Genomic DNA, 23,891 nt, shown 5'->3' with positions numbered 1-23,891 from the left:
AAGAGGACAGAAAAGATATTTTATACCTTCCCAAGGAGCAAGATAGAAATGCCTCACACTGGATTGGAAGCTTAAATGGAGATTCTGTTTACAAATCTATTCAGAAGGCATTCAGCTAAAAGGAATACATTCACAAGTCAAGCTCAGTTCTTCACCTGGGCCTACCACATGTAAAATATGTTTTTTACCTCCCTTATGGTTATGACATTATTGAATTAAAGAGCTTAGACTCAGAATAAAGGCATTCATCTTCATAGCACTTCTCAGATGACCTCATCTAGTCCTCCCACATCAAATGGCTTCATGAACTTCTGCAGTGCTCCATGATCAGTTACAGCTTTGAGGTCTACAGGCAGAGCCTCAGGCAACATATTCTCTAGGCAGATGCTTTCTCCACCTTCAGACAATTTCTTTATCTATTAAATAGCTGGGGTTATGATGTCATGATCCATTCCATGTCAGGGTTTTGGTGTGGGTGTTTCTTTTCCCCAAGCTATTGATCTAAGTGCTTAAAAGCACTTCCTTCAGCTAAGTTTAGGGACTCTGTCCTTCCTTTTGGAGTTTCTACTGCGCTTTATCTCGCAGTGTGAATGTCGGATGCCTCTCGGCATTGAACTGTAGCTCTTCCAATCCAGTTTGGGTGGAGCAGTAAAGGAAGGGCTTTTCAAGATGCATTTATTAGCAAAATAAACCAGATATTCATTTTGCCAATATACACTTCTGTGTTTGTGTTCATAGATGTGACTCTCCAGTCACACAGCTGAAGAAGTCTGATTCCTGCAAGTCAGTCAACAGCCCTTTCCATAAGTAGCTTGTCCCTGACCTATTGATGGAAGAGGCCTTCTTTATAATTTGGCTTAATGATATCCCAGTGTTTGACAAGGTCATAGTTGAAGTGTCTGGAACTGGACTCATGGCAGGTCCAGTTCTCTGCTGTGACTCAAACCTAATACACAGCCCTTTCATTACAGCTCCTCTTTGAGCCCTTCTCTGTGTGTCCCTTGTGTGGGCTTAGTATGAAACTGTGATTAATCCCTGGGAACTGTGGAGGTCCAGGCTGCAAAGACAGCCTGGGTGTGCTTGTCAGGGGACTGTGGATCCTGCCTAAGTTGTATCAGATTGAACAGTTCCTTACACAGTGCAGGTCTGTCTGTATTTTTAACCATAAAACCTCTTGTATTGAGCTTTAATCCCACTCCCATGAGTGTTTGGCAGGCAGTTGTTTCCCCTGTATTTTCATTTTTCCTTTGTTCTGGGTGTTGCTTCGTTTCTTACTTCATTTCTCTGTCCACTCAGCACTGGATTCTTCTGGTTTACTATATCAGCTTCTCAAAGCCATGTTTTAATCCAGATGATTCATTGATAGGTGCTGGAAGGGACCTCTGGAAACCACTTAGTCCAGTGTGAGAAGCACAGGTTTTACACAGCACAACTAGTAGGCAGGGGTTGAGGTGGCAGTCGGGAGGAAGTATGGAAGAAGCAGTGGACCAAATGACTCTGTAGTGCAACTTGGATTTGCTCTTAGATTCTGCAAGTGTGAGGCATTGCTGCTTTCTGCCAGGGCAACTCCTAGTCAGAGGAATTAGCCCTAATTACCACCGGCAGAAATGAACTGCTGGCATCCTCCTAGTTAATGTTAAGCTTCAAGTTAAGCTGTGAGTTGGGGAAAAGACAGGCAATATTTGAGTAGCTCAGGAAGGTATTATTTTCTAATGTTTTTTTTCCCTGCTGTCTGCAGATTTCTGGCCATGATGCAAGCACAAACTGACAGAAATCCATCAACCTCCCCACCCCCAGGAGCCTGCTTATTAGCCTTATGCAACACAAGATATTAAACCCACTTTTGTCTGTCACATAGCCACGGGCAGGGGAGGGGGGAATTTGCCAGTTGCTAATGGATACCTGGAGTTTTTGTGTATGACCATGAAGAACAGCTTGTGCACTTTCACCCCCGATGTTGCCTGAATAACTTGGGTCTCATTTAGGTCAATAAGCCTTTATCAAAACGTCAGGAGTGAAAAATGTGTCTTGGTGTAAGCCGACTGGTCGTTCCCTCCAGTCACCGGAGTCTATAGGACAATCAATGTTCTCTAAGCTTGTCTGCATGTCACGCAAAGCGCCGGGTGACAGTAACCATTGACTGCGTGTCTGTTGCATTGTCTTTGGGACAGCCCCCATTTGCATACTTGCCAGTGTGCCTGTTACCCATTGACCCACGGAGGGCCTCCAAACCCCGGCGCGCAGCCCCCATGCAAATTCTCCCCGCGGAGACTGCGCGCCGCTGTAAAGCACCAGCCTGCCTCTCGCCCTACCTTGGTGCCATAAAACCAACCCTCTGACCCCAGTGCACCCCAGTGCCGGCTCAGAGGGCTGTTTGTGCCTTCGTAGAATCAACAACGTTGGAAAAGACCTCAAAGATCATCAAGTCCAACCTGTCACCCAAGACCTCATGACTACTAGACCACGGCACCAAGTGCCACATCCAATCCCCTCTTGAACACCTCCAGCAATGGTGACTCCACCACCTCCCTGGGCAGCACATTCCAATGGCTAACAGCTCTCTCAGTGAAGAACTTTCTCCTCACCTCCACCCTAAGCCTCCCCTGGCACAGCTTGAGACTGTGTCTTCTTCTTCTGGTGCTGGTTGCCTGGGAGAAGAGACCAACCCCCTCCTGGCTACAACCACCCTTCAGGTAGTTGTAGAGAGCAATAAGGTATCCCCTGAGCCTTCTCTTCTCCAGACTAAACACCCCCAGCTCCCTCAGCCTGTCCTCATAGGGCTTGTGCTCAAGGCCTCTCACCAGCCTCGTTGCCCTTCTCTGGACACGTTCAAGAGTCTCAATGTCCTTCATCCTGCTACAACATATGTACTATATCCATAGGCTGGATATTAGGAAGAAATTCTTCCCAGAAAGAGAGATTGGTAATTGGAATGTGCTTTCCAGGGAGGTGGTGGAGTCACCATCATTGGAAGTGTTTGAAAAGAGCCTGGACTAGGCACTCAGTGCCATGGTTTAGTTGATGAGATGGTGCTGGGTGATAGGTTGGACTTGATGATCTCAAAGGTCTTTTCCAACCTGGTTAATTTTGTGTACCAGGCTTGGCAGAGTTAGGTAATAGCTCCTTCTCTTAATCTGTGTTATCCTGTGTAACCATGATACCTTTTAATTGGGTTTTGTGCTTTACAGTTTCCCTATGCAATGTGTTGTAGGCTTCCAATTGCAAGCCACTGTTCCCATTACAGTTAGTAGATTTTGCTGTTGTCTCTAGTAGAGAGTGTGACCAGATACTGATTGAGTTGGCCAGTAAGGAAGTGTTGAAGCTCCCTGAAACTTGAGGGAACTATACTGAGTACACCATGCTCAGCTGACCTGCAGAAAATCAAGGTTTATCTACACATTGACCAAATTCCAATTACAACATAATTGTGCCTGTGTACAATCAACAGCTGTCATAGGATCATAGAATAATATGGGTTGGCAAGGAGCTTAAAGATTATCTAATTCCAACCCCTCTATTATGGACAGGTACACCTCCTATTAGACCAGGTTGCTCAAGGTCCCATCCAACCTAGCTTTGAAGGCTTGGAGCCTTCTTTGTTCAACCAGTTCCAGTGCCTCACCACACCTGTGGGGAAGAATTTCTTTATATTGCCCAGTCTCAAGCAAATTTCTACCAGTTTGAAGCCATTATCCCATGCCCTGTTGCTCCATGCTTTTGCCAGAAGTCCCTCTCCAGCTCTCCTGAGCTTCCTTCAAATACTGGAAAGCTGGTTTTAGGTCTCCCTGGAGCCTTCTCTTCTCTGTAGATAGGTGGTTTTGACACTTCATTGTAGGCACTTCCACAGTCATACCCCCGCAGAGATCTGTGGTTAATCCCAGCAGTGCTTGGGGTGGAGCCCTCTGTTTCTGCTGGAGGCTCTAGCTGGTGACAAGTGGATGGGAAAGGCCTCTTGGAGATGTGACTCCTTTTGCAGGGCAGCTGGAGAGTGGCACGCTGGTACTGGCTGCTAGAAATCTTTTTCTGAACCTGTGTGAGATTAAAGGAAGACTCTAAGAGTATAAATGAGTGGGAGGTTAAGCTGGAATGTGAAGCACACCTCTTCCCAAAATGAAATACACCAGCTCATCTTCTGAACACAGCCTCTGCTTGTTTTCTTTGGCTCCATCAGGAAACCTTTTGTTTGAATTAACCCAAGTGAATTGCACAGAATGGTTTGCTGTTTTAGGACGTGTAGACAAGCCAAACTGCCTGCAATTAAAGCCTTTAAACATGCTCTTAATCTCCTCTCTTTGTTCTTACAGATTTTTCTTGCTACTTTAGATTTCTTTCTGTGCTACTTTAGGTTTTTCTGTGTTACTTTAGATTTTTCTGTGCCAGGGGAAGTTTAGGCTGGAGGTGAGGAGAAAGTTCTTCACTGAAAGAGTTGTTAGGCTTTGGAATGTGCTGCCCAGGGAGGTGGTGGAGTCACCATCCCTGCAGGTGTTCAGGAGGGGACTGGACGTGGCACTTGGTGCCATGGTTTAGTCATGAGGTCTGTGATGACAGGTTGGACTTGATGATCTTGGAGGTCTCTTCCAACCTTGGGGATTCTGTGCTACTTTAGATCATTTTGGGATAGTTGACGTTTTTGGTGCCTTCTGGATTTTGTGTTCTACTTTGGTGCTCCCTATTGCATTCTGGAAAAAAAAAATAAAGAGGAAAGACACAGAGCTGAGAACTAACCTGGTTCCCTGTCTGTTTCCTTTAGGAAATTGTCTTAGTGGTGTTCTTTGGGACAGAATATGTGGTTCGCTTGTGGTCAGCAGGATGCCGCAGTAAATACGTTGGGGTATGGGGAAGGCTTCGTTTCGCTAGGAAGCCCATTTCCATCATTGGTGAGTATGCACAGCGTGCAGAGGGGGTGTAAACAATGAGTAAAACTTGTCCTTGAAAGGTTTAGGAAGTGGAATTTATGCCATAGTCGAAGCCAAGTTAGAGCAAGAGCTCTTGTCATCAGCTAACGTTAATGGAGACCTGAATTTCCTTTCAGGAATCCATGGCACTGTCACTTGAGAACAAATGTAGCCTGGTTTGTTTTTCCAGAAGAGCTGAGTGTTTTCTTTTCACAAGTGATCTGAAACCTTGCCAGAAATAAGTCTTGGCTATACTTTTGTCTCCTGTGACCTCAGGATCCCAGACACTGTACAATAGCTACAACTCTTATTTTTGTAAAGATACTGAATACCTTTCTCTTTTTTTCCCTCCCCCCTCTTTCCCATTTGAATAATTTATTATGACTTTATTTTCCACTCTAATTGAGCTACACACTGCATGGTGGAGCACAGGAGATGCACAATAGTTACTTTGTTTATCTGCTGGATTAAAAATACAGTTTTTCAGTGATGCATTTGGAACTGGACACTTGAGTTCCCTTGACATTCGCTGCTCTTGGCTTCCTAACATGACTTCAGTGTTCTTAGAAATTACATCCCCAGGTCCCATATGTGCCACAGGCTGCTGTCTTTTAGAATGCTTCTCAGGCATTTAACAATTTAACTGAGGGAAGCATAATGATAATAATAATAATAATCATCCAAAAATCAGTCTGTATGTTAGCCAGTGGTGAGAGAACTATGTAAGACACTTGCCCTAAAACACCTTAAATAGAAATGGGTTAAACAAACCAGAGTTTGGAAGAGGACTGTTCCAGAAGCACAGTAAGTCTCATTTTTGCATCAGTGTTTTACACTGCTCAGAACCATTGTTTGTTGCTGACTAAAGGTTATCCATGACCTAGCTATAATGATGCTGAATGTGAATTAGCAAATGTTATCCCTGGGTATTTTTGCAGTCCTAAACCAGTTTTGTTTAGCTTCTCTGTGCATATGTATTAAAGAAAAATCTGTGTCTCAGGTGTGACTGCAACTATAAAATGGCTTTGGCTGCACCTTTGCACTCTGTCCACAATCACTTTCTCCTGAGACTTGGAAGATCAGGGGCTTTGAAACACCATCCCATTTATTTCCATTGGGAAAGCACAATAAAGTTCTGCTTTCTCAGATAGGTGCAAGAACGATTTCATTACTCCAAAAGCAGAGCTGCTTTCCAAACTTAACTAGCCCTGAGGCTCAGATTAGAGCACAGTCCTAGGGTAATGATTGACTTTAAACTAAATTAGGCTCATACTAATTCCAATTTTTCTCTCACTTTTAGACCAGGACAAGTGAGATAGTAGTAAAGCAGTTGTGCTGCACATGAAACAAACCTCAAGGCCTCTGTCAGTCAATAAAATAACAAGGCAAAGAAGGTACACAGAAGGTATAGGTAGAATAGGTAGAAGCTGCTGAAATTCCTCATTCCCCTAGTATGTGATCATCTTGGACCCAGCCCAGTAAACCACTCCTATCATGTCACACAACTGCATTTTCTTTGTGTAGCAGGAGAGATATCTTGATATATAGACAAAAGTCTTATTTTGGGGTGTCTGTTCAAGCTGTTTCTTATATATTGGCATTCTTTCTAGTCACAGTCCTGCAGGAGTGTTGCTAGATGCTGCTAACTCACTTTTTCAACTGTTTTTTCTTTTCCAGATTTAATTGTAGTTGTTGCCTCCATGATAGTTCTTTGTGTGGGCTCTAAAGGTCAAGTCTTTGCAACCTCAGCTATCAGGTAATTATATGTCTGAAAAACAATGGTGCTGAGTAAGGTGAGTTCTACCCAAATCTTTTGTTTCTTAGCTCAGTTTTATAGCAAATCCTTCATGCTCCATGTCTTTGACACCTTCAAAGTGCTTCTTCATAAAATTCCTGGAACTAGTGGTGGTGATATTCCTCCTTTCAGGTAGTTGTAGACAGCAATAAGGTCTCCCCTGAGCCTCCTCTTCTCCAGGCTGAGCAACCCCAGCTCCCTCAGCCTCTCCTCATAGGGCTGTGCTCCAGACCATCCTCAGCCTCATTGCCCTTCTCTGGACACATTCAAGAGTCTCAATATTCTTCTTAAACTGAGGAGCCCAGAACTGGACACAGGACTCAAGGTATAGCCTGACCAGTGCTGAGTACAGGGCAGGATGACTTCCCTGCTCCTGCTGGCCACATTATTCCTGATCCAGGACAGGATGCCATTGGCCTTCTTGGCCAGCTGGGCACACTTCTGGCTCATGTGCAGCCAGCTGTCAACCAGTACCAGTCTCCTCAGGCTTCACGACAAGAATGATGAAAGATGGGTGAACGGAGTGAAAAGAGACATGCTGCTAAGTCTTGTGTCTATCTTAAACTTCCCCTCTCTCTCTCTATTTCCTGTCTTGTATCTTTAGTATCTTCATTCATTTAAAAACTCGTGTTGCAGGGGCATCCGGTTCCTGCAGATCTTACGGATGCTGCACGTTGACCGTCAGGGTGGCACGTGGAGGCTGCTGGGATCAGTGGTCTTCATCCACAGACAAGTAAGTCTGAGTCCTCTGAGGAATGGCATAGTAATTGATGTTCTGATGGTGTTCAGAGCAGCATTTAGGCAGACAGGCTGATGATGTCAAGTGTATTTAGTACAGAGGCAGTCAGTCTTTTATTTCAACCAAGTAAGATTGCTCTGACTTGTTCAAGGGACAAAAAGCTCTTAATAGCTTTAAAATATTCATCTCCACTGTGGAAAACTTTAGACTTGTTGTTGAACTTTGTGGTGGGTTGAAATTTCCCCTCTACCCCCAGCCTCCAACATTAACTTTGCCAGACCAGCTCAGTATGGAGCAAATGGAAGCTGTATTTCCAAGCAAAACTACAATCTACAATGGAATGCAGTGATTATGCACAAAATATACAGGATTTACAATGTTATACAGATATTTACAATTAGCAAACAACACACCAAAACAAAAACTGGTCAAAAAGATCAGGGAAGCCATTTCACTGCCCCTCCCCACCCCCTGCCCCAAAAGGATAAAAGGGAAGAGAGAAAGCAGTCATTAGACTTAACCAAAATAATGCAGCCAAGGTGAGCTGGAAGCATAGAATCATAGAATCAATAAGGTTGGGAAAGACTTCAAAGATCATCAAGTCCAACCTGTCACCCAAGACCTCATGACTACTACACCATGGCACCAAGTGCCATGTCCAATCCCCTCCTGAACACCTCCAGTGATGGGGACTCCACCACTTCCCTGGGCAGCACATTCCGATGGCCAATTACTCTTTCTGGGAAGAACTTTCTCCTCACCTCCAGCCTAAACCTCCCCTGGCACAGTTTGAGACTGTATCCTCTTGTTCTGGTGCTGATTGCCTGGGAGAAGAGACCAACCCCCTCCTGGCTACAACCTCCCTTCAGGTAGTTGTAGAGAGCAAGAAGGTCTCCCCTGAGACTCCACTTCTCCAGGCTAAACAGATTAATCTCTCCCAGCGAAGCAAGTAGAGAAGAGCTCAGAAAAGGAAAAGAATTGTTTTGGTGCAGCCAGACTTGCACTAGATATTTTCTCCAATGAAACTGTTTAGAATAATCTTTAGTTTTCCTTTTTACACCCAACAGTGATGTACTTAGATTTTCCTACTTTTCTGCTCAAAATCTGTAACAAATTTTAAAGGCATAGCCTAAACCTCCCACAAACTTAACCACAGAAAAGGAGACTTCTGAGAAGTAGCCTGAGCATTGCCTAAAATACATAGCTGGATTCCAAAGCTGTGTGGAATGTAACACTGCCTGAAATAAAGCATACAATTCCAAGTGCTTTTTGGCCACCAAAGGGTTAAGAAGTCAAGAAAGTTGTTATTAGCCATGGTGCAACAAATTCTTTCCCCATTGAGCTCGGTGGGGGTTTGTCAGCTTGCACAGCCAACAGTCAGTGTCAGTGTTTATTGGCTGCTGAAATTACATTCTTCTGTTCCAATTATCTTTTGAAAGACATCAGTGATAGATAATTTAAGTGTCTCAATAAATGTCATAATGCCTTGATCTTGATTCTCTTTGCAGGAGCTGATAACTACGCTCTACATTGGTTTTCTGGGCCTGATTTTTTCCTCTTATTTCGTGTACCTGGCTGAAAAAGATGCTGTCAATGATTCTGGAGAGACAGAGTTTGGCAGCTACGCAGATGCCCTGTGGTGGGGAGTAGTAAGTACAGCAATTTCAAGCCTACTACAAGTAGTTAACACCTTCAAATATAAAGTTAAGCTCAAGCAAGTAGAGACAGTACTTTGAAATAGCCTGATTGCTTCGATACACCTTCTGGTTTTGTGATTCTATGAAACTAAGAGAGCACTATAGATGAGCTGCAGTTTTATGTAGTGTTTATAGTCATATGAGATCCCCAAGTGATCAAATTATGTATTCAGGTTGTAGAAACACCTATTCTTATTTCTTTATCCTGTCTTTCCTCCTGTTATTACTTCTTGCTACCTTTCTTATGATGGGATTCAGCTTTCTAAGGTGGTAAGAGTCTTCTTAAATCAAGGTTAGTGTTTTGGGGTATGTGTGTGTGTTTTCAGAGAGGACAGAGTCTCCAACTGCAGCAGGAGAGCTTTAGGCTCAAGGTGAGGAGAAAGTTCTTCACAGAGAGAGTTGTTAGCCACTGGAATGTGCTGCCCAGGGAGGTGGTGGAGTTGCCATCCCTAGAGGTGTTCAAGAGGGGACTGAACGTGGTGCCATGGCCTAATAGTCATGAGGTCTTGGGTGACAGGTTGGACTTGATGATCTTTGAGGTCTTTTCCAACCTTATTGATTCTATGATTTTTGGGTTCTAGTTTGTCTTTTGTAAACAGCTATCTGTGGTTTGCAATACAGCCTGGGACAGTTATTCCCTTTTCTTCAGCATGTATCAATTCCAGAACAAGCATCTGAAAGCCTTCAGAAATCCAGGCATAGGCCTGGGATTGAAGTGATTATATTGCTTTGGAAGCCACTTGGCATCCTTACATGGCATTTGTCTGTGCTATGTTTTAGCTCAGAGATTTCTCTAAGGTGTTCCCACACTTTGGTGTAGATTTATCTTTAGCTCTGCTAATGAAGTTCTGTTTTCTTGCTGTTCCTAGTGTCAGCTGACTCTCTATTTTCATTGATGTGCTTTCTAGTTTGGTAGCTCTGTTCTGTGTTTATATTTTAGTAAGCATTATAATGTCGTTGCTTCTACTACTAACACTTCTCTCTCTCTTTTCTCACATGATATGCAAATATTAGGCTGGCTGCTCTGCTCTGGGATTTCCCATCTCTAACCATTTCCCTTTCCTTTTCCTATTACAGTTCAGAGTTGTACTTTTTGGATCTGTGTTTCCTTATTGCCAGCATTCAAGCAGTGACTTGTTTTGATCTGCTTAATAAAAGACTCATCATTAAGTGCTGCAGGTCTTTACGCTGCACCAGGCATCACCACGGATTCCATGCTTGCATTTTCAAGCTGTGTGTGTTGATCTTCTAAGAGTCTTTGCTGCTTTAAATCAAAAGGCATTGTTTCTATATTTGTTGAAAATGAGACTACTGCTAAGTCTCATGTACTGCTGAGTCTCATGAGGGAGATGAGGTTGCTTAGCCTGGAGAAGAGGAGGCTCAGGGGAGACCTTCTTGCTGCCTACAGCTACCTGAAGGGAGGTTGTAGCCAGGTGGGGGTTGGTCTCTTCTCCCAGGCAAGCAGCACCAGAACAAAAGGACATAGTCTCAAGCTGTGCCAGGGGAGGTTTAGGCTGGAGGTGAGGAGAAAGTTCTTCCCAGAAAGAGTAATTGGCCATTGGGATGTGCTGCCCAGGGAGGTGGTGGAGTCACCATCCCTGGAGGTGTTTAGGAAGAGACTGGGTGGGACACTTGGTGTCATGGTTTAGTGATTAGATGGTGTTGGGTGATAGGTTGGACTTGATGATCTCTGAGGTCTTTTCCAACCTGGTTAATTCTATTCTAGTCTACAAGAACAAAGGTCAGACATCTCTGTTTCACTAGTAAAACACAGACTTTTTAAGCTGTACTTTTAATACACTTGTACATGTATATGGTTATGTATTGTCTCTACAAACAGTACCACTGGCTGGACTTGATGATCTTTGAGGTCTCTTCCAACCTTGGTGATTCTGTGATTCTTCAGGAAGGAAGGATCTGTTGAAGAGCAAGTCTGTGGCTGGCAAGTCTCCTGGTGCTGAAGGGCGTGTGTAGCCCTTTTTGAATCCAAGAAGTTTTGCTTAGGTTGCTGCTGAGATCTGCTGCAGAATCCTTTCCTCTTGCAGTCTGCTGCGATCAAACACAGCCTCAGTTACGCCTAGAAAGCTTCTTGTGTAGGACAAGGAAGTGGCTTTCTGTCAAGTGGCTCTGTCAGTGCTTTCATGTCATGGTGGAGTTTTTGTTTTCCAGTGCAGTGCTCAGATGACTGGGTAATTAACAGTGGCAGATGTAGCTGCATTTATAAACACATGCTGTCACTGGCGTCGGCATTAAAAATTGAGTGTGTGACAGAGCAGATTGGCTTACTGAGCATACAGTAAAGCCTTCCATACAGGCAATATGATCTGGCAGGATATTGAAATATTCTCCTTCCAGGGAATTATTCCTCAGTTAATAGGCATGCCAGTCATTTTCTCTAATTACAATAAACTCATTTGATCAATAACTTTAATTATGGCAATGCCCTGCCTCTGTTATGGCTTCTATTATCTCGCAGCAGCAGCGTGAAGTGTGAGGCTGTGTTCAACGAACCCATGATGTGATTTGTTTCATAATAAAGCTAGAACTTAGCGTCCCTGTTCTACTCTGAGCACCATGCTGGACTCCTAGCTGCTACAGGAATCTAGCAAAGCACCACTGCAATGGGTTCAGGTCCATCCACTTCTCATGTTGTGATAAAGTATTGTTTCTTCATGCTTTCTGCTAGGGAAAACAACCACCTCAGTAGTTAGGACAATAACTGTGAGGGCATGAAGTGTCAAGATAATTCCTAATGAAGGTCTCAAACTCATGTACAAACCCTTCTCCAAGTTCTCAAAAGTTCTGCTAATGTTTTAGCTAGAATTTTCACAATTGCTTAAACACCACAGATTTTGGTTACTGTAAACCTGTTGCAGCCTGGTTTGAACTGGATGTGCAGAAGAGGAGAGCAGCTCCTGGGGAGAAGGACCTGGGAGTCCTGGTGGAAAACAGGATGGCCATAAACCAGCAATGTGCCCTTGTGGCCATGGCCAATGGCATCCTGGGCTATATTAGAAGGGGTATGGTTAGTAAATGAGAGAGGTTCTCCTGCCTCTCTACTCTGCCCTGGGGAGGTCACATCTGGAATATTGTGTCCAGTTCTGGACCCTTCAGTTCAAGGAGGACCTCAGGGAACTGCTTCAAAGAGGCCAGTGCAGAGCCACAGAGATGACGAATCACAGGAAGTGATTCTGAAGGAAGGAAGTGGAACATCTCTCTTATGAGCACAGGCTGAGTGAGCTGGGTCTGTTTAGCTTGGGGAAGAGAATGAGGAGTGACCTCACTCATGTTTATAAGATGTGGAGGGCAGTATCAGGAGGATGGAACCAGGCTCTGCTCAGTGATGTCCAACGATAGGACAAGGGGCAGTGGGTGGAAGCTGGAGCAGAGGGTGTGCCATGTGAACATAAGGATGAACTTTTTCTCTGTGAGAGTGCCAGAGCCCTGGAGCAGGCTGTCCAGACAGGTTGTGGAGTCTCCTTCTCTGGAGACACTTAAAACCTACCTGGATGCATTCTTTTGTGACCTGCCCTAGGTGATCCTGCTCTAGCAGGGAGGTTGGGCTCAATGATCTTTCGAGGTTACTTCCAACCTCTACCATTCTGTGATTCTATGGGACTCAGTTCCTGTGACACAGACACAGGACTTAGCTGGCAGAGTGGCTGATCTCACTCCTCTGGACATGCATCTACTGTATGTAGTAGAGAATACTTCTAAAAGAGGAGGGCTTGCTAAGGTCTTCACACCCCAACTTGACAATTTTTGTGTTATCTCAGCATACATCCACACTGCTTGAACAAGTTCTTGGGGCAGAGACAATAGAATAGGCAGCACAGGTTAAAGCAAAGCCTATCCAAGGTCTGTGTTAGCACAACCAAACTGCATCTGGAACTGGGAACTCCGACACTGCTGTGCTTTGCTGCCTATAGACATGCCCAGAGGGTGCATAACTTTCAATTAAATGTTCTTCACTGGCATTGGTGTTATTTATAAACCTATATGACTTTCCCACTGCCATCTGTAAAGTGGCCTCCTGGGTTTTATTTGTACTTCCTTGAGAACTCGGGGCTGTAGCTATTCACCATCCCAGTTTGTGAGCTGCTTGAGGAAGCTGAAGGCTACCTTGTCTTCATGTGATGCTTTTTGAAGGCAGTGCATGGTGTAGAAATAATTCTGCTGGTGGCTGCCTATCTGGAAGTTGTGAATGACTCCTCCTTAGGGGTGTTCAAGACCAGGATGGATGAGGCCTTGAGCAGCTGAATCCAGTTGAGAAGTGTCTGCCCATGGTGGAGGGGATGGAGTAGATGATGTGTAAGGTCCTTTCCAACCTAAGCTATTCTATAGTCTACATGTCTTTCAAAAGGCAAACTTATTACTTGCAAGTAACATACAATTGGCATGAAGCATCTTTCAGCTCCCTGGTGCCAGTGTTCAACATTAATCTGCTTCTGTGGTCCTTCATGTCCAGACTAACAGTCTTAAAGCTGTCCAGTATAGATTCTGGACAAGAAAACCTAGAGTAATGTGGGAAAAAACATCCCAAAATACCCTCATAAAATAAGATGCTAAATGTTCTCACTAAATCTGTGGAAGCTGACCACCTTCAGGGAATGTCATCAGCTTCCTGTCTCTGGGGTTTTCTTGGTTTGTTTGTAGGTTTGGTTGGGTTTTTTGTTTGGTTTGTTGATTTTATCCTGCCTCCCCTCCCCCCCTCATCTCCCCCCTTAAGCATTAAATTCAATCACGCCTGAGGCAGGCCAAGGGGAGCTCTCCTTTTGATATCCCCTGAATGATACACAATTTCCAGCCTTCACATCTGAACAAACATCCTTCAGGAAAACCATTATGTGGGTTGTGCTAACAGTCCCTTTGATCACGAGCACTGTTTGCCACAAGCAAGTATTGAGTACAGCCACGTGTGGACATCACACTGTGCCTGTTCCCTTGAATTGGTTTGAACTGGATCAAGCAATTGTCTGCAAGGACCAGCTTTAGTTTCTTGTCCCTTTAATTCATCAGTATATGCTTTCTCATCAAGGATCAAATACAACAAAGCATAAATAAAACCATGTTCCCACTTAGCCAAGGCAACCACTGTGTGCTCAATTGTGGTAGCTTTAGAATCATAGAATTGTTAGGGTTGGAAGGGACCTCAAGGATCAGCCAGTTCCAACCCCCCTGCCATGGGCAGGGACACCTCACACTACAGCAGGTTGCTCACAGCCAGCCTGGCTGCAAAAACCTCCAGGGATGAGGCTTCCACCACCTCCCTGGGCAACCTGTGCCAGGCTCTCACCACCCTCACGGGGAAAAACTTCTTCCACACATCCAAGCTGAATCTGCTCATTTCTAGTTTTGCTCCATTCCCCCCAGTCCTATCATTCCCTGACACCCTCAAAAGTCCCCTCCCAGCTTTCTCGTAGCCCTCTCCAGATACTGGAAGGCCACAATTAGGTCTCCATGGAGCCTTCTCTTCTCCAGACTGAACAGCCCCAACTCCCTCAGTCTGTCCTCATCGGAGAGGCTATGCCTTTAAATTTTTTCAGTGATCTTGAACAGGTTGCCCAGAGAAGTGGAAGCTCTAAGCCTGGAAGAGTTGAAAGCCAGATTGGATGTGGCTTTGAGCAGCCTGGTGTAGTTAGGGAGGTGTCCCTGCCCATGGCAGGGGGCTTGGAACTAGACACTATTTAGAGTCCCTTCCAACCCAAACCATTCCATGATGGATTTCCTTTTCTATAGTAAATTTATTGAGCAGGTCTTCATTGTAATTAGGATGTAATGGTGTTTTGGGGCTTTTTCCCATATGACCCTTTGATGTAAGCAGGGAGATGACATCATCCCTTTGGTTCCTTAATTCCTTTCAGGCCTTGAGTCAGGCTGGTATCTCAACAACAACTTCAGCCATACAGGCAAAGGTGCTTGAGTGTTTAACTCACCTTCTTAATTCTTGCAATGCTTTTGCAGGGATGTGAAAAGGTTTTGGAAACAAGTCACATTTTAAAAGCTTGTATCAAAAATGAAATGCTAATACAGGAATGTTTTGAATGTCAGCTGCCTGCAGTCACCTTTTAACATCCTCACCTCAGGCAGCTAGAGCTGTCCTGTCGTGGTGTTTGACAGACAGGTAATGATGTTGCTGAGAAGGTCTGAGTATGGATGGATGGCTTTGTGTGCTTCTGAGATACAGCTGAGGTCAGAACTTAACACCTACAGGGTTTTCCTCTGGTGTCTTGTCTTTCAGTAGGAAGGGACTCTTATTGAAGTGGCCAACAGTCTTGCTTTTCCTGAGCCACTTGTCACAACCTTTTATTTCCCCAACCCTCCATATTTTTCATCCCTTCACTTGTCTCTGTGCCTCTCTATGTCTGCTCATCCCTTCTCTCCTCCTCTGGAGATGCTGCTCTGGGCATTGCCTGTGTTTCTGCAGTCACCAGTTAGAATACAGTACAGCAGATAGAATAGAATAGAATAAACCAGGTTGGAAGAGACCTTCAAGATCATCGCATCCAACCTATCACCCAACACCACCTAATCAACTAAACCATGCAACCAAGCACCCTGTCAAGTCTCCTCCTGAACACCTCCAGTGTTGGTGACTCCACCACCTTCCCAGGCAGTCCATTCCAATGGGCAATCACTCTCTCTCTGTAAAACTTCCTCCTGATAGGTCAGGTAGGAGTAACTGCAGGACTTGGTGGGGCTGGCCTGTGCATATTATTGTCTGGGACTAACCTCCTCTGTGTCCTGAGCAGCTGAAGCCCATACTGTCAGAAGCAAATCTGAACAGCCAGCAATTGAGGTGTCCTTCAACTGCCTGAGAGCTTTCTGTGGTTTCCCATGCTCTGCTCACCCTTCTTCAAAGTCACAGATAAAAATCTCTCTAATTCCCAAATTCAGAACCAACTTGTGACTTAGGTGAATTTAAATTGCTTCCAGGTGCCAGCTGTATCCTTCTGCTTCAAACAAATCCATGCTTTCCATCAGCTCCTGCAAAGAATGACTTATTAAGCCTTGATCTGCTACATCACTGTGGTGGTGATCTTCAGTGTTTTGAAACCCAAACTCGACAGATGTTTCCTGCATGTGTGCCTTAAATTGTCTGCTGTTGCTCTTGAAGTATTCTATGAATCAGTGATTGGTCAGACTGTGTTTGCAGCAGCTTCACTGCATGGAAAACTTTCCTCCTCTCTTGCTATTTATACCAGTGTTATTTTCTAGAGCACCTCCTATCTGACCCCAGTCACAGTCCATGGTTACAGTATGTTTCTGCTCTTTCTATGCAACAGCCCTGTAATGTTCTCAGCAAACATCTCCTGCCTATAAAGAAAATCAGCAGTTCAGAACTGCTGGCAGCTTCCCGTAAGGAAAAGGCAACCCACATCCCAGGAACAGGCTGTAAAGTTGCCTTAGGTTTAAATTAATGGCTTTACAAGATTTTTGAACATGTATTTGACTAATTCCATTTCCCATGCCTCTTTCCATCTATTACCCATGGGGAAGCAAACCTGCAGAGAACAGACACCTTCATTAATGTCACAGGTTGTTGCTGGGGGAGTTAGCAATGCCACTAAGGTTTCTTTAAAGCAAATAAAGGAGGAAAGAACACCTCCAAGCTGTCCTATTGCTACCTGCTCTAATGCTCTGTGTGTTTCTCTTTACAGGTGACTGTCACAACTATTGGCTATGGGGATAAAGTGCCTCAGACCTGGATAGGGAAGACCATTGCATCTTGCTTCTCAGTGTTTGCAATCTCTTTCTTTGCACTGCCTGCGGTAGGTTGTCCTCTGGTTTTGCTGGCAACTTGGTGTGGACCCATCAGAGCAAACTGCTGATTCTTGAACCTTTCACTCAACCTGATGTTAGGAATGCTTTGTATGAAACCTTTATGTTGTACTTAAAATACTACTTTTGTGTTGCAGTTAAAATATATATAGCTTGCAGAGGTTCTGCACCTTGGCCACAACAACCCCATGCAGTGCTACAGGCTGGGGTCAGCCAAGCTGGAGAGCAGCCAGGCAGAAAGGGACCTGGGGGTACTGGTTGACAGCAGCTGAACATGAGCCAGCAGTGTGCCCAGCTGGCCAAGAAGGCCAATGGCATCCTGGCCTGGATCAGGAATAGTGTGGCCAGCAGGAGCAGGGAGGTCATTGTGTCCCTGTGCTCAGCACTGGTTAGGCCACTCCTTGAGTCCTGTGTCCAGTTCTGGGCTACTCAGTTTAGGAAAGATGTTGAGATGCTGGAATGTGTCCAGAGAAGGGCAGCAAGGTTGGGGAGAGGCTGAGGGAGCTGGAGTTGCTTAGCCTGGACCAGAGGAGGCTCAGGGAAGACCTTGCTATCCACAACTACCTGAAGGGAGGTTGTAGCCAGGTGGGGGTTGGTCTCTTCTCCCAGGCACCCGGCATCAGAACAAGAGGACACAGTCTCAGGCTGTGCCAGGCAGGTTTAGGCTGGAGGTGAGGAGAAAGTTCTTCCCAGAAAGAGTAATTGGCCATTGGGATGTGCTGCCCAGGGAGGTGGTGGAGTCACCATCCCTGGAGGTGTTCAGAAAAGGATTGGATGTGGCACTTGGAGCCATGGTTTGGCTGTCAGGAGGTGTTAGGTAATAGGTTGGACTTGATGATCTCTGAGGTCTTTTCCAACCTGGTTGATTCTATGATTCTCTGATAAGTAGTTAAAAATGTAAATCTGCAATGTTTGTGGCATGCAACACAAGACTGGAGAGGTATGTGAGAATCTTAGAATGGTCTGAGTTGGAAGGGACCTCCAAAGGTCATCTAGTCCAACCCCCTCTGCAGTAAGCAGGGACATCCTCAGCTAGATCAGGTTGCCCAGGGATCATTAAATTACTTTTTCTGCCCGCCTCAACAGTGTAAAGGAAATTATTTCTCATGCTAATTGCTTCTGGATTCGGTGATGTTTTGGCTTTTTAAGGCATTCACTCATAGTTTACTCAACTGACTAAGTCTAGGTTGAAGTGTAGTGTTCACACACACATCCTTTTTCTAGCAAAGCTGCCCCAAAGGTGTCACTGGCAGAAAACCAGCAATAAGCAGCCAGAAACACTGCTGCAGCTCTCTGCCAAATCAACATCTGTCCATGGCCAATGTCCCATTTCCAGCAGTAACCTAAGGCTGAAATCTTTCAAAGATCTCTTTTATGGCACTTTGCTTGAAAGCAGGTTCCCAAATACTTTCTAACAAGAAACAAGGCACTTGAGTACCAAAAGTAGCCTGATCTAGTGTGGGGTGTCCCTGCCCATGGCAGGGGGGTTGGAACTAGATGATCCTTGGGGTCCCTTCCAACCCTGAATGAAACTATGAAACCTGGACTGAAACCCCCAAGTGAGGAGGCTCAGGGGAGACCTTATTGCTCTCTACAACTCCCTGAAGGGTGGTTGCAGCCAGGAGGGGGTTGGTCTCTTCTCCCAGGCAGGCACCTAGCCCCAGAACAAGAGGACACAGTGTCAAGCTGCACCAGGAGAGGTTTAGGCTTGAGGTGAGGAGAAAGTTCTTCCCAGAGAGAGTTGTTAGCCATTGGGATGTGCTGGCCAGGGAGGTGGTGGAGTCACTGTCCCTGGAGGTATTCAAGAGGGGATTGGACATGGCACTTGGTGCCATGGTTTAGTCATGAGGTCTGTGCTGACAGGTTGGACTTGATCTTTGAGGTCTCTTCCAACCTTGGTGATTCTGTGAAGTGTTCAGTGCCAAAGGTAGTTAGGAGTAATGTTTTTTCCCCCCACAAATTTACCAACAGTCCTGAATTGTGCTGTTTAAAATGTTTGTGCAACCTGAAATGTGCTGCTCAAGTGTTTATTTTTCCAACAGCTTTGTCAGTTCAGTGGCAGAAGCAGTTGTGTTAGCAGATGTGTGTGCAGTTGTGGCAGGGAAGTGGTGGGGATAAACACAGGATGGATGAGAAAAACACTTTTGTACTTCTCCTGTCCCCCAAAATCCTTCATGAGAAGAAATAGTAACTATTACAACTCCAGTGGCTTTTTAAATGGAGTCACCTACTTCAAAGAGACACAACCTTCTGCATAGGAGGGTAGGGAAGTGTGGATTTTTAGGCTCTCCAGCATCAAGCTGCATTTAAAGCATCAAATTGCCTTTAAAGCATTACTCTTCCCCCTGCTCATTGTACTCTCTTCCACATTTATTCCTGGTTTAGAAGAGAGAGCTGGTAAATTAAATTTCATGTAAGAAGAATGCCAAAAGCTTCTGTTTTGACTGAAGAGAGTTTGGTTTTTCTTGTTCAATGCCAGCAGAGATGTGTTAGAAACAATTGTGGAGCAGCCACACCTTCCCAGCAGTGCTTTTCTGTAAACCTGTCAGATTTCCCTGGTCGTTTGTAGAAGGAAAACAACAACAAACACTCCTTTATCAGTGGGATTTTATTACTGCATGAAGTTGCTCTTGTGAGTTGGCCCAAGGGGGTAATTTAGGGTTTGAAGCTCTAGCAGCATATAGCTGATAGGCAGCAACCACTGCACGCTGCCGTGCTGCTGTTTTGAATAAGAGTCGCTGGCTGAGATCACAGTCAGATGTAATTGTTGTGGCTAAACACAACTGGTGTGGGTTCTGGATCCAGCAACCATCCTTCATTTCCCCAATAAGTGATGTTTGAGCATCATTAACTCTTTGATCTTTACTAACAGAATATAATAGGAAGGGCCTTTCCTGTTCCTTTCAAAACACTCGGTGATTAATGTAGCTCTTACAGGTTGAGCCAAGATCACTGGCAGCTCTGACACCTTGACTACCATCTGTAGGAAATGATTTATGTTCCTGTTGAGTAGGTGTAGTCATGTAAGCTGATTTAGAGAAGATCTCTTTGTTATCTGTGTTACTGAAACCTCTGTTTATTATGTCTATAGCTATGCAAATGGCTAGGTAAATGACTCGCTCTGCACTTAATAGTTATACTACATTCAGAGGCTAGGCTGGGGCTGTACACCATCCAGTGCCATCAGCCCATGTGCCTTGTCCTGAGATGGCCTTGTATTGAACTCACTGGAGTGCTGACATTTTGTAATACTCCTTTTCCTCTTTGTCCTCCCTTCCCAGCATGGGTGAGCATGTAAGAATAGAAATTACCATACTGCAGTTCAAAAGTCTTCCTTGTGACCTCAGTCTTGCCACGCCGGGGCTTTCCTTCTCACAAAACCCAAGTTAAGCACATCAGGTTAATATTTCTCCCTGTTCTGTCACCCCCCTGCACATTCATGAGGCTTTTAGAGGGTATGGAATATCATTTCTGCTCCCTCTGTAGTGCTTGAGTCCAGCTGACTTAAAAATAGGCCTTGAATCAGGGCATGGTAGCATTCATAGGCTGTGAGTCTTAAAACTTAACAGTATTAAGTCATTTCCTCTAAATAATTAGTTGGGGTTTATGATGCTGAATGGAAGTTTATTAATACAACATAATTTGGCAAGCTTCTGTGTGGGTTTTTTTTGGTATCCCCTTAAAAGTAAGTTTAAAAAAAACTTAGATTGGTGTTTTCTTTCTTCCCACAGGGAATCCTTGGGTCTGGCTTTGCCCTAAAGGTACAACAGAAACAGAGACAGAAGCATTTCAACCGGCAGATTCCAGCTGCTGCCTCTCTCATACAGGTACAGAGTTCCTGCAGGTTCCACTCTATTATTTCTTTCCATTTATGAATTTTTTTCTTCCCAACACTCTTGGCAACATTTCCATGCCCCATTTCCATTAAAAATTGTGTGGGAATTAGAGATGCAAGTCTTAAGTGCTTTGGGAAATCATAGAATCATCATAGAATCAATAAGGTTGGAAGAGACCTCAGAGATCATCAAGTCCAACCTATTACCTGAGAGCTAACACCTCCTGACAACTAAACCATGGCTCCAAGTGCCACATCCAGTCCCCTCTTGAACACCTCCAGGGATGGTGACTCCACCACCTCCCTGGGCAGCACATTCCAATGGCTAACAACTCTCTCTGGGAAGAACTTTCTCCTTGCCTTGAGCCTAAACTTCCCCTGGCACAGTTGGAGATGGTGTCCTCTTGTTCTGGTGCTGGTTGCCTGGGAGGAAAAAAATATCTTGGGAGAAAAAAAAAATCCTGCCTTTAGTGTAAACTAATGAGCAGAAAAGTTCACTCCTGAATTGGTGCAGCCCTGTTTGATTCAGATAAAACCAAGTGTTAAACCCAAACCAGTTGTTCAGACCCAAGCTGAAGGCTGCCCTGTAGTCATGGAGCAGTTTACCTGGGGAAAAATGTTGTAAGATATTATGCTTGCAGTAGTGGCAAAACAGAGAGGAGGCCTACTGTGAAATTTGACTTCAGAAACCACGTTGTTGCCTGTAAAGACAAATGCCAGGTGCACTTCAATTTTCCATGAGACAAAAATCTTAAGAAATCTCCAATTTAGGAAAATGAAGTCAGAATGTTGAATGGGAAGGATCTTGTCTGAACTTTTCAGCTTCAGGACAGGTAGCTGGGATCCACTGGGATTCTACAAAGTGAGGCTTTTGATGTAGGATATCACACAGGCAGCAAAATATTGATCCTCTCTGTTTAAAACCACAGTGGAGTTTGGTGTCAGCAAGGTCAGTGAGATTTTATCCTTGACTCCAGTGGAGCCTCCTTCACCCTGGAGAAGGACTGATATTGTTTCATTCTAGGTTTTTCCAGCTTTTCCTCCCTTCCTCGGCATTGGCACATAGCTTTGGGAAGCACAGGGATCAAATTCAAAGAACTCTATCTGTCCACCTCAGCTGTATCATTTTTGTGTTCTCCTATGACTTATTACTCTTGCTTCACAAGTGAATGTGGATTTCCAGGTCGGGCTCTTTATGGCTACAGTAGCTAACTGTGAAGTTTATGCTTGAAACTGAACAGTCCCAGAGTTAATGTGAAAAAGATTTGAATTTAGGGCTCTGGTTATAGCCAGAGATTAGCTAAAAAGTCTTCAGACTCAGTGTGTTGCCTTTGGATTGCATGGTCAGAAAAAGGTGTGGTTTTGCAAAGAATGGAGTTTTAGTGCTCCTGCTGATTCTTTTGGGAAATCAACCCCAAATTATTGGGAAGCCTGAGACTGCATGTCTAGAATGTTGTCCTTGGCTCCATCTGAAATGTTTAAGGAGTGGAGAAAAGACACATTGCTGACTACTTGTTCTTAATAGTGGTGATTATGATTTACTAATAGACTTGGACTTCTGAAGGCCCAGTTTAATAAATGCTCTACAAGTAACTTACAAAAAAGATTACTCTTAAACCAAGAAGCTTGTGAAAGAAACACAACTCAAGACAACAGCTGAAATAAGTATTTCCTGTATTCCCTCTTGTTTTCTTCTGGAGGCCAGTTGTTTCTTCCAGTTTCCTATTAACCATGGTGGGAATTCTTTGGTGATTGTCTGCTCCTTTCCTTTCCAGCTGCTCTGTTTTCCTCTGTCATTCTGCCTTGCTGTGTTTCTTTCTTCTAGGGTTTGCTGGTCTTCTACACCTTAGATTTTGTGTCTGTGTGTATCCTTTTTTTCATGTACTGAGTAAGTCAGGATCTGCCTTATGAGTATGGAGAGTAATTGCTAATCAACTGGGATGTGATGTCATCACACATTCAAGAGAGAATGCAGTAGTGTTTTGTGTCTGGTTGGTCTTGTTTCCTAGCCCTGCTTTTCTCCTTTTGTCCTACAACATAGTATTTAATCACTGGTGGTTGGCAGGAGGGAGGATTGGGTTTGGGTTTGGCTCCTGGCTAACCATTGGTGTTGTTCCCTCATGCCCTCAGTTTTATTTCTTCGTATGATTGTAAGCCCTACTGACCACATCACAATTGCTCTTGTGAGGCAAGGAAGAATGATGTTTGTTTTCTAAGTAGGAGCCTGAAACACAGGGATGCAATAGGCAAAACGCTCGAAGTCAGCAGGGGGAAACTGGATCAGAGCAGGAAGTTCAACCCCAGTGTTTGGAGTCTAGTGCAGAAACCTCTCTTATTATTTGTTTGTTGCTAATGGGGATAAAAGTAGCACTTGCAAAGCCTGATCTTCCTTCCTGGTTTTCCCAGTTCAAACCATGTGATGTCTGTTTACTAAATAAGGCTTCTAAGCCATGGAGAGTTTGTTCCCAGAGGGAAATTTGAGGACTATTCATAAATAACAAATGACTAACATGCTGCTTGGAAGTTCCTTTGTAGCACAGATAGCTGCAACTCCCACTGCACTCACTGTTCTCTGCCTTAAACCATTTGTTCTAGACTGCTTGGAGGTGCTATGCAGCAGAGAACCCTGACTCCTCCACGTGGAAGATATACATCCGAAAGCATACCAGGAATTATCATCTGCTGTCACCCAGTCCAAAGCCAAAGAAATCAGTGATGGTACCAGTAACAACCTTTTCTTATGGCAGTCATTTCAAATGGGTTAATTAGCTTGTGTTTCTTTACTCTCTAGAGATTATTTGCTGTGGGGTGTTGGTTTGGGGGGCTTTGGTTTTGTTTTGTCCTGGTTTGTTTTGGTTTTTTTACAGATTATCACTTGGTTTCAGAGTTTTATTTTCATTTCAGTTATGAGATGATATTTTTTCAGTATATAAACATCTTAAACTAAGTTGTTTCAGTTCCCACACCTGATTGGTTTTTTCTAATGGAACTATGAGTTTGGAAAAGAGAAACAATAACCTAACTCAGGCACATCAATCTGTAACTGACCATTCTGTGAGCAAAGGAAAAGTACTTTCATCATTGGTTCTTGGCAGGAGGAGGGAGGACTGGGTTTGGGTTTTGGCTCCTGGTTAGCCACTGGTGCTGT

The 23,891-nt window shown here is 44.4% G+C and overlaps 1 protein-coding gene across 2 annotated transcripts in view; it reads left to right on the top strand.

The window, feature by feature from the left end:
- The window catches only part of KCNQ1 (potassium voltage-gated channel subfamily Q member 1), a 356,172-nt gene that overhangs the window by 74,284 nt on the left and 257,997 nt on the right, over positions 1–23,891 (top strand). For both annotated transcript variants that reach the window (XM_068148314.1, XM_068148313.1), the window contains exons 3-9: positions 4,751–4,877; positions 6,573–6,651; positions 7,327–7,423; positions 8,938–9,078; positions 16,788–16,898; positions 20,640–20,735; positions 23,339–23,461. In XM_068148314.1, the coding sequence (XP_068004415.1) occupies positions 4,751–4,877; positions 6,573–6,651; positions 7,327–7,423; positions 8,938–9,078; positions 16,788–16,898; positions 20,640–20,735; positions 23,339–23,461 (774 nt within the window). The remainder of the gene's footprint in view (positions 1–4,750; positions 4,878–6,572; positions 6,652–7,326; positions 7,424–8,937; positions 9,079–16,787; positions 16,899–20,639; positions 20,736–23,338; positions 23,462–23,891) is intronic.

The sequence above is a fragment of the Melanerpes formicivorus genome, unplaced genomic scaffold, assembly GCF_026170545.1.
Source record: "Melanerpes formicivorus ecotype bairdi unplaced genomic scaffold, bMelFor1.0.p_v2 SCAF_16, whole genome shotgun sequence".
Lineage (NCBI taxonomy): Eukaryota > Metazoa > Chordata > Aves > Piciformes > Picidae > Melanerpes > Melanerpes formicivorus.
This window is presented reverse-complemented; position numbering and strand designations above follow the sequence as displayed.